The sequence below is a fragment of the Ipomoea triloba genome, chromosome 14 (genome assembly GCF_003576645.1).
Source record: "Ipomoea triloba cultivar NCNSP0323 chromosome 14, ASM357664v1".
In the NCBI taxonomy this organism is placed as follows: Eukaryota; Viridiplantae; Streptophyta; class Magnoliopsida; order Solanales; family Convolvulaceae; genus Ipomoea; species Ipomoea triloba.
Window position 1 is genome coordinate 21,764,006 of NC_044929.1, and position 14,662 is coordinate 21,778,667.

The 14,662-nt window shown below is 37.8% G+C and overlaps 3 protein-coding genes across 3 annotated transcripts; all 3 read left to right on the top strand.

Annotated features, from left to right (window-relative positions):
* The first annotated feature begins 1,106 nt into the window (after positions 1 to 1,106).
* On the top strand, positions 1,107 to 4,671 carry LOC116005293 (xanthotoxin 5-hydroxylase CYP82C4-like). The gene is made up of 3 exons (XM_031245560.1): positions 1,107 to 1,672; positions 2,505 to 2,954; positions 3,801 to 4,671. The coding sequence occupies exons 1-3, from the start codon at positions 1,148 to 1,150 to the stop codon at positions 4,422 to 4,424; spliced, it is 1,599 nt and encodes a 532-aa protein (XP_031101420.1). The 5' UTR covers positions 1,107 to 1,147; the 3' UTR covers positions 4,425 to 4,671.
* A 1,319-nt stretch (positions 4,672 to 5,990) lies between these two features.
* Positions 5,991 to 8,768, top strand: LOC116004193 (cytochrome P450 CYP82D47-like). Its single transcript, XM_031244145.1, has 2 exons — positions 5,991 to 7,040; positions 8,105 to 8,768. Exons 1-2 carry the CDS (start codon positions 6,108 to 6,110, stop codon positions 8,729 to 8,731), a joined length of 1,560 nt encoding a protein of 519 aa, XP_031100005.1. The 5' UTR covers positions 5,991 to 6,107; the 3' UTR covers positions 8,732 to 8,768.
* A 990-nt stretch (positions 8,769 to 9,758) lies between these two features.
* LOC116005276 (cytochrome P450 CYP82D47-like) lies at positions 9,759 to 13,170 on the top strand. The gene is made up of 2 exons (XM_031245538.1): positions 9,759 to 10,722; positions 12,350 to 13,170. Exons 1-2 carry the CDS (start codon positions 9,763 to 9,765, stop codon positions 12,998 to 13,000), a joined length of 1,611 nt encoding a protein of 536 aa, XP_031101398.1. The 5' UTR covers positions 9,759 to 9,762; the 3' UTR covers positions 13,001 to 13,170.
* Positions 13,171 to 14,662: the final 1,492 nt, after the last annotated feature.

A 14,662-nucleotide genomic window follows, 5' to 3' on the forward strand; every position in this document is an offset into this window, starting at 1 on the left:
CCCCCTCCCCTCCCGCCACAAAATATAATGAATAATAATATAGAAGATTTGATATGATAATCAATTTTAATGTCACTTCCTCAATAATTTCGAGAAATTAAACCCATACTAAAAAAGTTGCTCCAACCAGTTCAAAATACTGCATGAAAAGTAGTTCCAAAAATTAAAATTCTGTTAGAAGAAATAGCGCCCATACTAGAATACGCCCTGATTGAGATTGACAGTGTTCTGCCTTAGATTCACGTTCAAATTCAGAACCTAGTCTATACTATATATATAAATATAGTAACCTATGTTTTCACAAATAATTTAGCCAACATAAAAGAGTAAAATGTGTATCATTTGTACACTTATCATTTTATCTTGGCCCGACAGTTGACTTCAAAGTCATCAATCCAACAGGATTAATATTCGAAAGTATTAAGGCTTCACGTTTGCTTGCTACAGTTAAAATGGATAACCTTCTGATTCGTTGGAAGATGGCAGACAAATTATTGTGCATGTTCATTATCACGTGTTTTGGCCATGAAGGTTAGAAATGTAATTCGTTGCAGCCTCTTAACCCATAACCATACACAATCTTGACAAGTCTAAACAAAGTAAGATAGTTGAAGCGTTGTTAACGTAATTTTCTTTAATATATATTATCATTAAATAAATAATTAATTAGTAATTAGGAGACAATCAGATCGTGGAATAGTTAAACACAATCTTTACAACTCCAACAATCATACAATTATTTTTTTTGCTACCACTGCCAAGTACAACTCAATTAATTCTTAAGTGGTAAATTGTGATAAATTCTGGACACTAACAGAAACAACAACAGTGTGAGAATTACACATAATGGACACTTAGTGTTCCTCCAACTTAATAAATCATTGAATTACAACCACAACAGTATGAGATTTACACTTAATGAACACTAATAAGTAACTAGTGGTCCTCTCACTTAATAAATCACTGAATTACTGTGACTTACATCTCCATTATTTTATCAGGCAGAAGGGTAAGACTTGAACTTAAAGTATTTTAATTTTTGTAGGCAAAACATTTATTATTTCTGTTCTCTACAACTATAAATCCACACCCAAGAAAGAAGAATCACTCACTTTAAACTCATCCCTGTTCAATTACAACGTTAATCATGGTTCTTGATTTTCCAAATTTCTTAGCCATTTTTTGCTTTTTCTTTGCCTTGCTCTACATTTCATGGAGATCCAAGGTTTTCACCAAGAAAAAGACGCTGCCGCCGGAAGTTGACGGCGCGCGGCCGATCCTCGGCCACCTCCGCCTACTCGGCCGCGGGGATATTCCTCTGGGCCGGAAACTGGCGGCGATGGCGGATAAATACGGCGCCGTTTTCACCCTCCGCCTCGGGATGTACCGGATCCTGGTGGTTAGCAGCTGGGAAGCCGTGAAGGACTGCTTCACCACCAACGACAAAGTCATGGCGGCCCGCCCGGATTTCGCCGTCGGGAAATACCTCGGCTACAACTACGCCGTGTTCAGCCTCGACACCGACAGCCCGTACTGGCGGAAAATGCGGAAGTTCGCCGTGACGGAGTTGCTGTCGTCGCAGAAGCTCGAGAAACTCAAACACCTCCGCGTGTCGGAGGTGGAGACCAGCCTTAAAGAGCTCTACATGCTGGTCACCAGCTCTTCTTCGTCGGTATGATTCATATATATATATATATATATATATATATATATATATATATATATATATATATATATATATATAATTTTGGACAACCCTCATATGCCTACATTTAGGGGTGTAAGGGTGTAAATGAGCCAAGCCCGATTTCTACGTCAAATTTCAACTCGAGCTTCTCGTTTAACTATCGAGCCGAGCTCGAGTTCTAATATCTTAGACTCGTGGCTCCACACACACACACATATATATATATATATATTTAAAATTTATAAAATTAAAGTGTTCTAATATCTTAGACTCGTGGCTCCACACACACATATATATATATATATATATATTTAAAATTTATAAAATTAAAGTTTTAAAAGACAAAATTTTTTTTTTTAATACCAAGGACCTTGTCCAGTGGCATCAAACCCTTCCCTAACCTCTTGTGCTTCAATAGGTTGAGAAAGTAGTTATGAACAGATACTGCATTCTAATAGAGTCAGTAGTATTCAAAAAAAAAAACAAAAAATTTAAAATCAAACAAGTTAAATTCGAGCTCAAAAATCAAACTTGAATTTAAGTTCGAGCCTAAACTCGAGCTCGAAATCGAACAAACGAGCTGCTCGAGCTAGGCTCAAGCAGCTCGAAAATTGTCGAGCTTGAGTATCAATTCTCAAGTTCAAGCTCGAGTAGGGCTTTTATTAACAAGTTCGAGACACCTTAGGCTCGAGCTTGACTGGAGTAGTTTACATACCTACCTAAATTAAAGCAATAATCTATAATATTATATGAATAATATTGTTTAGATATTTATATTTTTTTTTATATTCTAATTATATTTTCTATATTCTATTAGTCGGCGAAAACCGTGGACATGAACGAGTGGTTCCGGCAGTTAACGTTGAATTTGATCGTGAAGATTGTGGCCGGGAAGCGGTTCAAATTTAAGGTGAAGGAAGACGACGATTGCGATGAGTACAAAGAGGCGCAGCATATCATCGAGGTGTTTAAGGAATTCATGTACCTTAACGGGCAGTTCGTGTTCGGAGATGCTTTTCCGTTCTGGATCGTCAGGTGGGTGGAGTTTCAGCGCCGTGTGGTTAAGGATATGGGGAGGATTATGAAAGAACTGGACACCATTCTGCAGCGGTGGGTGGACGAGCACGTCGACGCGCGGCGGAAGCGGTCGCCGGCGGCGGGGAATGATCATCAAGATTTCATCGACGTCATGCTTTCTATGATCGACGACGACTTTGCTCGGGGACTTGCTTATCCTCCTGAAATAATCATCAAGGCAACAGGATTGGTCTGTATACGCCAATATTTTACTAATTTTTTCGTTTTTTGTTGAATGGTGTGGACAAACTTTGGCTGGTGACTCAAGTAAAGGATTACAAACAGGTAAACCAATTAGGTTGTAGGCTCCCACTAGAAGTCTTAATTTAGAACTTACCAAGTGAACAACTGGACCAATTTTGTTGGGATCCCACTAGAAGTCTCAACTTAGAACTTACTAAGTCAACAACTTGACCAATTTGGTTGGGATTGTGATTTCGTTTTTTGAGTAACAGGTGTGGCCTTATAATTCTAGCGGAAAAATGATTACAATGAGATAAATCAAACTAACAAGTCTTAATTTAGAAATTACCAAATCAACAACTCGACCAATTTAGTTGGAGTTGCAGTTTCGTTTTTGGGGTGACGGGTGTGGCCTTGTGACTTTAGCGAAAAAAAAAAACTATAATAAGATAAATCAAACTAGGTTGTTCATAGTTGATGCTTAAACCAAGAAGATCAATAGGTCTCCCATCAAAAGTCTGAAGTTGAAACTTTGTGGCCGGTTATGAAGTCCATCGTTACCAATTTGGCTAGGGTTGCGGTCATTATCTTAATTTACTAAAATTTTTTTTTCATTTTTTGGGCAACAATACTGGTGTGGGTAAATCTTATTTTGTGACTCTAGCAGATAAATGATCCCAGAAGTAGCCTAAGTTATTGCTCAAACTAAGAAGGTCAATTGGTTGCACATTTACTTAGACTTTAAAATCTTATCGTTACAAAGCTAACACACCAATTTGCTGATATTTTCTTCTTTTTTATATATACATTTTTGCTCTAATTTGAATGGTTGTGTCTGATTTTATGCATGCAGAGTATGATCATTGATGGGTCGGATACGACGGCGGTGCATTTGACATGGGTATTGTCGTTGATAGTGAACCACCCGGATGCAATGAAGCGTATCCGGGAGGATATAGACTCAAAAGTGGGCAAACAAAGATGGGTTGAAGACGGCGACATTAAGGACATGGAATACCTTCAGGCGGTGGTGAAAGAGACGCTGCGGCTGTATCCGCCGTTGCCGACGTACGCGCCGCACGCGGCGACGGAGGACTGCAAGGTGGGCGGTTACGACATTCCCAAGGGGACGCACCTGTACGTGAACGCGTGGAAAGTGCATCGGGACCCGCGGATTTGGAGCGAGCCCGACAGGTTCGTGCCGGAGAGATTCCTGACGGCGGCGCCGGCGGACGCGCCGTGGAGGAACTTCGAGTACATCCCGTTCGGCGGCGGGAGGAGGTCTTGCATCGGGAACACGTACGCGATGCAAGTGTCGCACCTCACGGTGGCGCGTTTGATTCAGGGATTCGATTTCGAGACGCCGGCGAGGAAGGCGCTTGATATGAGCGAGGGTTTGGGGATTACTTTGCCGCGCGCGACGGCGTTGGATGTCGTCATCACGCCTCGCCTGCCGCCCAGCTTCTACGGACTCTAGCCTGATCGAAGGTGTAAACTCTTCGCATCAATGAATTCATCAATAAAGACGTCTCTCGATTTTTCTTCGCTTTTTCAGTTTCCTATAATTATATTCATAGATCAGCCAATATGTTAGCCCAGAGCAACAGATTCTCAAGTTGATCTTGTCCTCCTTGTATTGCAAGCATATTTTTTTATATTTTAATGTATAAATTTCAATTTTCAAAAATAAAAAGTCATCAATAAAAATAATTTAAACTCATAAATTTTAACTAAAACTCATTACAAATTTTACATGAAATAATTTTATACTGACAAAAATTTGTATAAGACCGTCTCAGAGATCTTTATTCGTGAGACGGGTCGAGTTAAGATAAAATGTAATACTTGCACTAGCAAATGCAATACTAAATCATGAATAGAGTATTACATTTTATATTGATCCGATTTGATTGTGAGACGATATTACAGAAGTGTGACCCTTTTATACTAGATTTATTCTTAAATCTTTTGAGCTGTGTATTAGGGGTCAAACTCTAATAGTCAGCCTTGTTTACATTTTGAGTTTGACCCCTCCCTTTCGTGATACTGTGATTCACAATAAGATGATGAGTTATTAAAGAATTTAATTGCTAATACAAGACAAGAGCCATACATATATCATGCAACTTCTAATTAATTGGTTGATAGTGCATGGTGTCTTGACCAAGACTTAATACGTGTGATTGGCAATTTGGCTTCGAGATTCCATGCACTTAGCTTAGTTTCTTAATTAACAAAATATCAATTAACAAATCTTATATACCAATGAATTTCAACCAAATATTTCCAAATCTGACAACATGACCTTGTAGGGTATGGATGTATATCAGTACATATGTAGTATAGCCAATCTAAAAAGACTACCTTATATTAGCTTTTGAAAAATCTCAGGTATAATATGGATATACATATAGAAAAGGAAAAACGGTTAAATAAGCCCTCCAACTTTACTTAGGAAGTCAATTAGACCCCTAAACATTTTAAAGTAACAATTAGACCATCAACAATGTATTTTGGTGCAAAAAAGTTCCAAAATCGATTAGTGACATATTATCATAGGTCACTAGGGATCCGGTCAAATTTCAGACAAAATTTATGTTTTTGTTTTTTTTTCTTTCCTTATTTTTCTTTCTCCACCCTCATTTTCTATTTTATAATCACACTTGCAAAACTCCTAAAACTCGCAAGAAGGCCGTCCACATTAGTGTTATTTGGCACAATTTTAGGAAAAAAATTTAAGCATGTGGATTTTAACAATGTCAAATGGATTTTGCATTTTGGAGAAATTTTTCTCCTATAACACCTCAAACATGTCAGGTTTTTGTTTTAAAAAATAATAATAATAATAGTGAGACACGACTGCGTCTCACTGACCAACCAGCACGTGCGTGTTTGCCAGACATTTCAGAGTGGCGGCCAGCGGCGATTTTGAAATCGTACACCATTTTTTTTCCTTTTGCCATTGCATTCAATATTGAAGCATGCAGAACAGTAGACCATCTTGTCCAGCTCAGCTACAGTTAGTTCCGTATATACTTGCTCTGCTCTGGTAGACTTTACTTTTTCTACTTCTTTCTTCTGTAACAAACTCTATAGCCAATAAAGCCTTCTTCCTTATTTTTCCTTTGCCATGAATGAGTGTCCATAGCTTTGCTTCATAATGGATTTGCTTATCCATATTGCATCTTGGCTTCTACTCTGTGCGTTACTCTACACACTATGGAAAAACTCCCAACCCAATTCCAACAGGAACAGAGTATTACCGCCGGAAATCCCGGGGGCCTGGCCAATCATCGGCCACCTCCACTTACTCCGCGCCCAAATCCCACTCGCACGAATCTTGGCCGCCATAGCCGACAAGCACGGCCGGATCTTCTCTCTCTGGCTCGGCATGCACCGCGCCGTCGTCATCAGCGACCGAGAATTCCTCAAACAATGCTTCACAACCCACGACAAGGCCCTAGCCGGCCGACCGGAGTCATCCGCCGGCGAGTACCTCGGCTACAACTACGCCGGCTTCGGATTCCTCAGCTACGGCCCGTACTGGCGCAAAATCCGGAAGCTTGTCCTCTCCGAAGTCCTCTCCGCCCGCCGCCTCGAAAAATTCAGCCATTCCCGAGTCTCCGAGGTCGAAATCTCCATCCGAGAATTACACGCCGCCGTCATCGCCGCCCGATCTCCGGCCACCGGAGAAGCAATGATAAACATCAGCCACTGGCTAGAAACGCTCACGCTCAACTTAATCGTGAAGATTATCGCCGGCAAGCGGTACAAAACGCACGGGATTGAAGACGACGAGGCGAATCGGTCGAGGAAAGCCGTGACGGAATTCTTAAGCCTGTCGGGACAGTCAGTTTTGTCGGATATGATTCCGATAACGTTGTTGAGATGGGTGGATATTAAAGGTGTGATTAAGTCAATGAAGAGGATAAAGGCTGAGATGGATGTCATTATTGGGTCTTGGATAGATGAACATTGCGAGAGAGCGTCGGAGAATGAGCGTGACTTCATCGACGTTTTGCTTTCGTTGGTCTCCGACGACTTATTGGAATATGGTCACACCAAATGTACAATAATCAAGGCTACTATAGTGGTACGTCATTTAAACTATATATACAACGTTATATTTTTATCTAAATATACATGCATAATTAATTCATAATAAAATAATTTATTACCTAACTTTGTCACTTTTATATTTAGTTTATTAGTATAAATTATGAATTTTTTGAATCACAAGAAAATTCGCAATCACTATTATGTGCCTTGCATTGGATAACCTCGTTGTTATGTAATTGTGTAACCGCCTAGAGTATCGCCATAGACGACGACAACAACAACAATGGCAAAATAGTAATTCATCTAGAAATTGCAATTCAATGTCCCTCCAACAAAACCATGAAATTGTAATTTCATGGAGTTCGATAGGAATGGAATTACAATTCTATCCTAGCAAACACCCCTTTAGATGTGTTTACAATTCTAGGATTAGACTAGTCACTATGTGAAAATCTTAGATTACACCAATAATAATAATAATAATGGTCATATATATATATATATACATATATATATATATATATATATATATATATATATATATATATATATATAAAAGTTCCCGTGCGAACAGTGATTCTCAGTTTATTGTGCATTCATAATGTGATTGTCGTGCATCTCTCCCACTTTGTTGTACAGTTGCATTCATAGTCGTTAGATCACTCCAAATGGATGATCTGGATTAGTCCACAGAGTTCTCACCTAATGATAGATCCTCACCTGATCCGATATATACACACACATGAAGTGTTCTTCCTCCGTATATCACATTATTATTGATGTAGACTTCTCGAGCTGTACAATGTTGTCTTGTTGATTAGGTAACAATCTTTGTTACAGCCTGCCCCATATTGCAAGCTTTGATCATATCCAACAATGAGTTTATGTGGCATTGTATTATTGTACTACGTAATATATAGAGACATACATATTATCTTTTATTTTTATTATAACATTAAAATTTGCAGGTAACTTTTACACACATGCCTTAATTTACAACAAAATTATTCAATTTAATATATAGAGACATACATGTTATCGATCTTTTATTTATTTATTTTGTTTTTGGAGTTCATTGGGCTTGACTTGTATGTGCAGACGTTATTAGTGGGTGGGTCAGATACCACAGCGGTCACCTTGACATGGGCGTTGTCCTTACTGCTCAACAACAGAGATGCACTGCAGCGTGCCCAGAAGGAGATAGACACCGTCGTCGGCGTCGAAAGATGGGTGGAAGAATCTGACATCAAGAACCTACTATACCTACAAGCCATCATAAAAGAAACACTACGCCTGTACCCACCGGTCCCACTCTCAGTACCGCACGTGGCCACAGAGGACTGCGACATCGCCGGCTATAACATTCCGAGAGGAACGTACTTGCTAGTGAATTTATGGAAGCTGCACAGGGACCCTGGGGTGTGGGCGGACGCTGAGGAATTCTGCCCCGAGAGGTTCTTGCCCGGTGGCGATGCGTACGAGATAGATTTTCTAGGCCAGCATTTCGAGTTCATCCCTTTCGGATCGGGGCGACGATCGTGCCCGGGGATTACTTTCGCGATGCAAGTGAACCACCTCGTGCTTGCTCGGTTGATTCAAGGTTTTGAGTTTAGTATGCCGTCGCACTCGGTAGTGGACATGACGGAGGGCCTTAGCATTAGCCTCCCCAAGGCTATACCCTTGGAAATACTAGTTGCCCCTCGTCTTCCTTCTCTACTTTATTAATCTTAAATAAAAAGAAAAAATATCACTTATGAGTTCACATTTGGTTGTTTATTAATATTTTTAATTAATTAGGTGCATGATTATGTAATTTGTCTTGTGTTTCCAACTATCCAACCTTTTTTACTTTTATACTTTTTTTCGAGTAAATACCAATTTTGGTCCCACGAGTATTAGTAAATGATAGTTTTGGTCCACATGTTAAATTTCTACCAATTTTCATCCATGACTATTATTTTAGTGCCAAAATTCATCGCACCAGTCTGCACCCATCCATTTAAAACGTGCCGAATTTTTTTTTTGTTGAATATTTTTGTATTAAATTTAACAATAATTTTTAAAAATAAATATGACATTTTATTTTATATTTGAACCTATATAATAAGAAAAGAGAGCTTAAATTTTAACCATGCATGCATGGTTACATGTCATAATTTGTTTTCAAAAAAGTGAAAATAAATGAATAAAAACGCTACACTTTATTGAGTGACGAGAAAAACACACATTCACTACCTTAGGGTGCACATTAAGTAAACCTCGTTCATGTTTATAAGTCACAAATCACACATGAAAAGTAAACTCCACTAAGAAAACTCAATGTGATAGCTTGATTGTGATGACCTTAGCAAGAATCAAACTCGTGACATAGGTAAATCGGAACATGCCACATTAACATGAAGTATAAAATGAGATTATAATATTTACTTTTACACAAGAGCAATTATGCATGTACCCCTATTTTATACTCTCTATAATTTGGTATGTTTTGATTGCTCAATTTAGTAGATGGCCATGATGTATATCCATTCATTTTTTGTTCTTCCTCCTGTCAAATTTGAACACAAGTGAGAGTAAAAATTGGAAGTAAGATTTTAGGAGTATATCATGTATTTTTCTAAATACAAATAACATTTACGTATACTAATAACTTTTCTAAATCTTTGAATATGACATTGATAGAAATCTACAATATAATGATAACATCAATCTTTGCTACCTAGTATATATATCCACTCATTCTCATTTCTTTCCTAATGGATTTGCTTGCCCATAGTGTTGCTTGGCTTCTAGTCTTCGTGTTACTCTCCACACTAAGGAAAAAGTCTCAACGTAGTTCCAATAACAATGGACAACTGCCGCCCGAAGTTCCCGGCGCCTGGCCGATTATCGGCCACATGCACTTATTACTCGCCGATCAAATTCCGCTTCAACGGATCTTAGCCGCCATCGCCGACAAGCTCGGCCCGATCTTCACTCTCCGGCTTGGCATGCACCGCACCGTCGTCATCACCGACCGAAAAGCTCTCCGAGATTGCTTCACCACCTACGACAAGGCGCTCGCCGGCCGACCGGAGTCAAGCGCCGGCGAGATCCTAGGTTACAACAACGCAGGTTTCGGTTTCGTCAGTTACGGACCGTACTGGCGCAGAATCCGGAAAATTGTCCTGTCGGAATTGCTGTCTTGCCGGAGACTGGAAAAATTCGGCGATGCACGCGCCGCCGAGGTTGAAGCGAGTATCGGAGAATTATACTCCACCGTTACCGGAGAAGGAAGGCGTAACCGCCGTAACAATTCTCCGGTAATGATAAACGTCGGTAACTGGATAGAAAAATTGGCGCTAAACTTAATGGTGAAGATGATTGCCGGCAAGCGATACAGGACGACGGACGATTGGGAAGACGATGATGATGAGGCAAAACGTTCGAGAAAAGCGATCGTAGAATTTTTAACCTCGTCGGGACAATCTGTTGTGTCGGACGTGATTCCGATTCCGTTGCTGAGATGGATAGATATTGGAGGATCGATTAAGTCGATGAAGCGGATAGCGGCGGAGATGGACGCCATTATTAGTGGTTGGATAGATGAACATGCCGAGAGAATATCCATATCGGAGAGTGACCGCGACTTCATCGACGTTTTGCTTTCTTCGGTCACAGACGATTTATTAGAATATGGACATGCCAAGGATACAATAATCAAGGCTACTATAGCGGTACGTAACTACACTCTAACTTTTATTTTTAGCTGATCGGCTCAAACCTGGCTTGAGGTTCGAACCCACGACCTCTCGGTTGCAGGTGTAACTCTCTTACCACTTGGGCTGCCCTTACGGACAGTCGTTGTTGACTCTTTATGCTTCAATATGTTGAGAAAGTATAAATGAACAAATACTACAATGTAATAGAGTCAGTAGCATTCAAAACAAAATGTAACCCTTGTCTCGTAAACACTTGCGAACTAACATGAACATAACGCACACAATCATAAATAAGGCACACAAACTTTACAAGGTAGATTGTGTGCATTGTATACTAAAATCTGAGATTGTATGTATTTATATAGATGCTTATGTGCATTTATGTACAACTTCACCGGTTCTCACGGGATAGAGAATTTTTATTGGAACATCACCCTATATATATATATAAGAAAAAGTCTAAGGTGTAAACTGTGTTAAACATAAATACAACCTAAATAATACAAAATTACATATAAATTACAAGTAGGCTCAAGTAGGCTACACGAGTAGTCTAACCTTGTAGTGTTAGAAACAACTTATATATAGTCAAAAATTTTGTGATCAAGCAACATAATTGTGACTTTACAAAATAAGAGGTCACAAGTGAAAATATGTATAAATAGATATTATATTGTAACGAAACAGAATAAATACTGCCTAAAAAATTGCATGGAAATTAGACGCTTTCATTAACTACATAGACCAATAATAGAGTTTTTTAGCCAATCAAGGTGATGTGGGAATATAGATAAAATCAGATTTTAATGTTATAAGATACTTTCTTTTTTCAGTTTTAGAGAACTAAATAAAATATTGGTGTGCATGCACACGCACGCATCTGCTAGTGACGACCATCATATATATCCTTAAGTTTCAATTAAAAATTTTTGTTCTTGTCTTGACAAATCTAATCACAAATTCAAAATTAAGTTTTACTAATAAGATTTCTCTTAGTTACTTACACTGTCACATTATTGATGTGGACTTGATGACTTATACTGTGGATTAGGTACAGCCACCCCATATTAAAAGTTTGACGATATCTTTGACACTTGCTTGTACCTTGTGCACACATGCATTGTTTTTACATGATTTTATTAATTTGTCTTCAAGTCGCTAAAATTTATTAATGATACGTGAATTGAAAAAGCAATTATCTACTTATCACTTGCTATATTGACTATCTTTTTACAAATTTTATCTTGCATTCAAACCTACTACATATCTTCATTACTATAAAATTAATCTAAATTTTGTCATTCAATCCTCTCATACTCAATACATAGTACAATCTAATTTACCAGAAAAAATATAGCAACTATCCTGTATGCTCTAGGTGAAACTCGACTTATAATCCTAACCATCATAAAATATAAATAAGTTTAGATTGCTTATACTTAAACACCTTAAACCAATAGACTATAGTTACATTGTGGAGTTGCTTCCAAATTATATATTATATGGCCCTATTTGGTAAAGTAACTTATTGAATTTTAACATTTTATTGTTAAAAAATTTATTAACCAAACATTTATATTAATTTTTTAATTAAGTTAATAAGATAAAATTAGTTAATAAGGTAACTATTTTAAATGTGCAGACAATAATAGTAGCCGGATCAGATTCCCCATCACTCACCTTAACATGGGCACTCTCGTTGTTGATCAACAACAAGGATGCACTAGAGCGTGCCCGGGAGGAGATAGACACCATCGTCGGCGTCGAGAGATGGGTACAAGAATCCGACATTAAGAATCTAATATACCTACAAGCCATCATAAAAGAAACGCTGCGGCTCTACCCGCCGGCGCCGCTCGCGGTGCCGCACGCCGCCACGGAGGACTGCGCCGCCGTCGCCGGCTATCGTATACACAAAGGCACGCGCGTGATCCTCAACCTATGGAAGCTGCACAGAGACCCTGAGGTGTGGGCGGGCGCCGAGGAATTCCGGCCCGACAGGTTCTTGCCGGGCGGCGGCGCGTCCGAGGTTGATTTCCTCGGCCAACATTTCGAGTATATCCCGTTCGGATCGGGGCGCCGGATTTGCCCCGGGATTGGTTTTGCAACGCAAGTGTGTCACCTCGTGCTTGGAAGGTTGATTCAAGGGTTTGAGTTTGGTGCGCCGCCGTGCGCGGCGGTGGACATGGCGGAAGGCGTGAGCTTTAGCCTCCCCAGGGCTAAACCATTGGAAGTGCTAGTGGCGCCTCGTCTTGCTTCTGCGCTTTATGAACAAAAACGGATTGCTTCTTGATAACCAAGGTACTTGTTGCTTTTATTATGGAGAGTTCGTAGAATTAATCGGTCCAACACTAGTGTAAAGTAGGTGTGAATGTGTGATAAGTAAAATTTTGTGTAAATATTAAAATAACAATTATGTTAAAGTTATTTACTAAATTTTTTGAGTGACGAGGAAAATTTGCGATTACTAATAAGATACTTAAGAGTGTGTATAAGGTAGACATTAGTTAGCAAAGGACCACAATGGGTGCATCACTTTAAGTTGATCATTAGTTCAACTCAATAAGACTAATATGTCGTTTTTAATAGAGTTGAGCTTTTAAACCTTGTTATTAAAGTTATTTAAATTTTAGTCTATAGGAAAGTCGGAAGAAATTGCTATATGAAAGTGCGCTTTAAATAAAACATGTCTTGTGACTCCAGTTGTATACCATAACTAGTGTTTTACCCGTGCGATGCACGGACAAAATTTATGTTACTATAAATTTAAATAGAAAATTTGAAAAATATAAATATTTTAAAAAGTACAATATAATAATATATTTGTAATTCCATATATTTGGTTAAGTATCTATTTTCATAGCATATAAAATTTAAATTTAAATTTTGTATAATTAATATAGTCTCTAATTAATCATGTACACATTTAGATAAATTTATAGAAAAAACTTACATAATTAATTTCATTTATTCCTAAGTGTATTTCATATATATTATGATTCCAACAATATGAATAATAACTAAGAAAATTATATTTAAAAAAGATGCAAATTTTAATTTTTGTATTAGTAAAAAAATTTGAACGACCCATGTTTAATTGTAATTATACAATTATTATTATAATTATTAACTTATTTATCATAATAATTATTAGTCAATTATATTAATATACATACAATCAATTTTTTAATTACTGTAATAATTATTAGATAATTAAATTAATATTGTACAATTATACTTTAATACTTTAAATATAAATGTTATATATATATTATCCAGCCACTTCTGTTATTATATATATAACCTATACATTGTGGTTTGGTAGAGTTTTTTGCATTTTTAGTCCTACGACTGTAGTGGCGCTATTAGAATTGATCCACGACTTTCAAACTTTGCAATTTCGGTCCACGATTGTAGTGGCGCTATTAGAATTAATTTCTAAATGATTAAATTTGCTACATATCTTTTTAGAAATTAATTAGTTTTAATTTTAATTAGTTTACCAAAATCAAAATGATTTTAGAGTCTAGTCTGACATGATCACATACTTTTTAGAAATGAATTAGTTTTTTTTTTTTTCAAAAATGGATGGCGTGTTGAAGATGCCAATCAATGTTTTCTTGCTTGAAAGAGAAAATTTTTTTAAACATGTAAATGCCCATTTAACCATGCTTGAAAGGGGAAAAAAATTCGGCCAAAAAATGACAAAAAATATGCACAATTTTTTTCCGACGAAAAATTGACCGAAAGAATTCCGGCGAAAAAAAACTACCGGAAGGACCATTTTTGCAAAAGAAACAATAGTCGTGGACTGAAATTACAAAGTTTAAAAGTCGTGAATCAATTCTAATAGTGTCACTATAGTCGTGGGACTAAAAATACAAAAAACTCTGGTCTGATATAACCAAACTCTTGGTAGCTCGCAATTACTTGCGCACTTAAATCAGTTCCATAG

Coding starts and splice junctions, on each gene's coding strand:
- LOC116005293 (XM_031245560.1), top strand. CDS start 1,148: ATGGTTCTTGATTTTCCAAATTTCTTAGCCATTTTTTGCTTTTTCTTT. Junction 1,673..2,504: donor TCACCAGCTCTTCTTCGTCG/GTATGATTCATA, acceptor ATATTCTATTAG/TCGGCGAAAACCGTGGACAT. Junction 2,955..3,800: donor TCATCAAGGCAACAGGATTG/GTCTGTATACGC, acceptor TTATGCATGCAG/AGTATGATCATTGATGGGTC.
- LOC116004193 (XM_031244145.1), top strand. CDS start 6,108: ATGGATTTGCTTATCCATATTGCATCTTGGCTTCTACTCTGTGCGTTA. Junction 7,041..8,104: donor TAATCAAGGCTACTATAGTG/GTACGTCATTTA, acceptor TTGTATGTGCAG/ACGTTATTAGTGGGTGGGTC.
- LOC116005276 (XM_031245538.1), top strand. CDS start 9,763: ATGGATTTGCTTGCCCATAGTGTTGCTTGGCTTCTAGTCTTCGTGTTA. Junction 10,723..12,349: donor TAATCAAGGCTACTATAGCG/GTACGTAACTAC, acceptor TTAAATGTGCAG/ACAATAATAGTAGCCGGATC.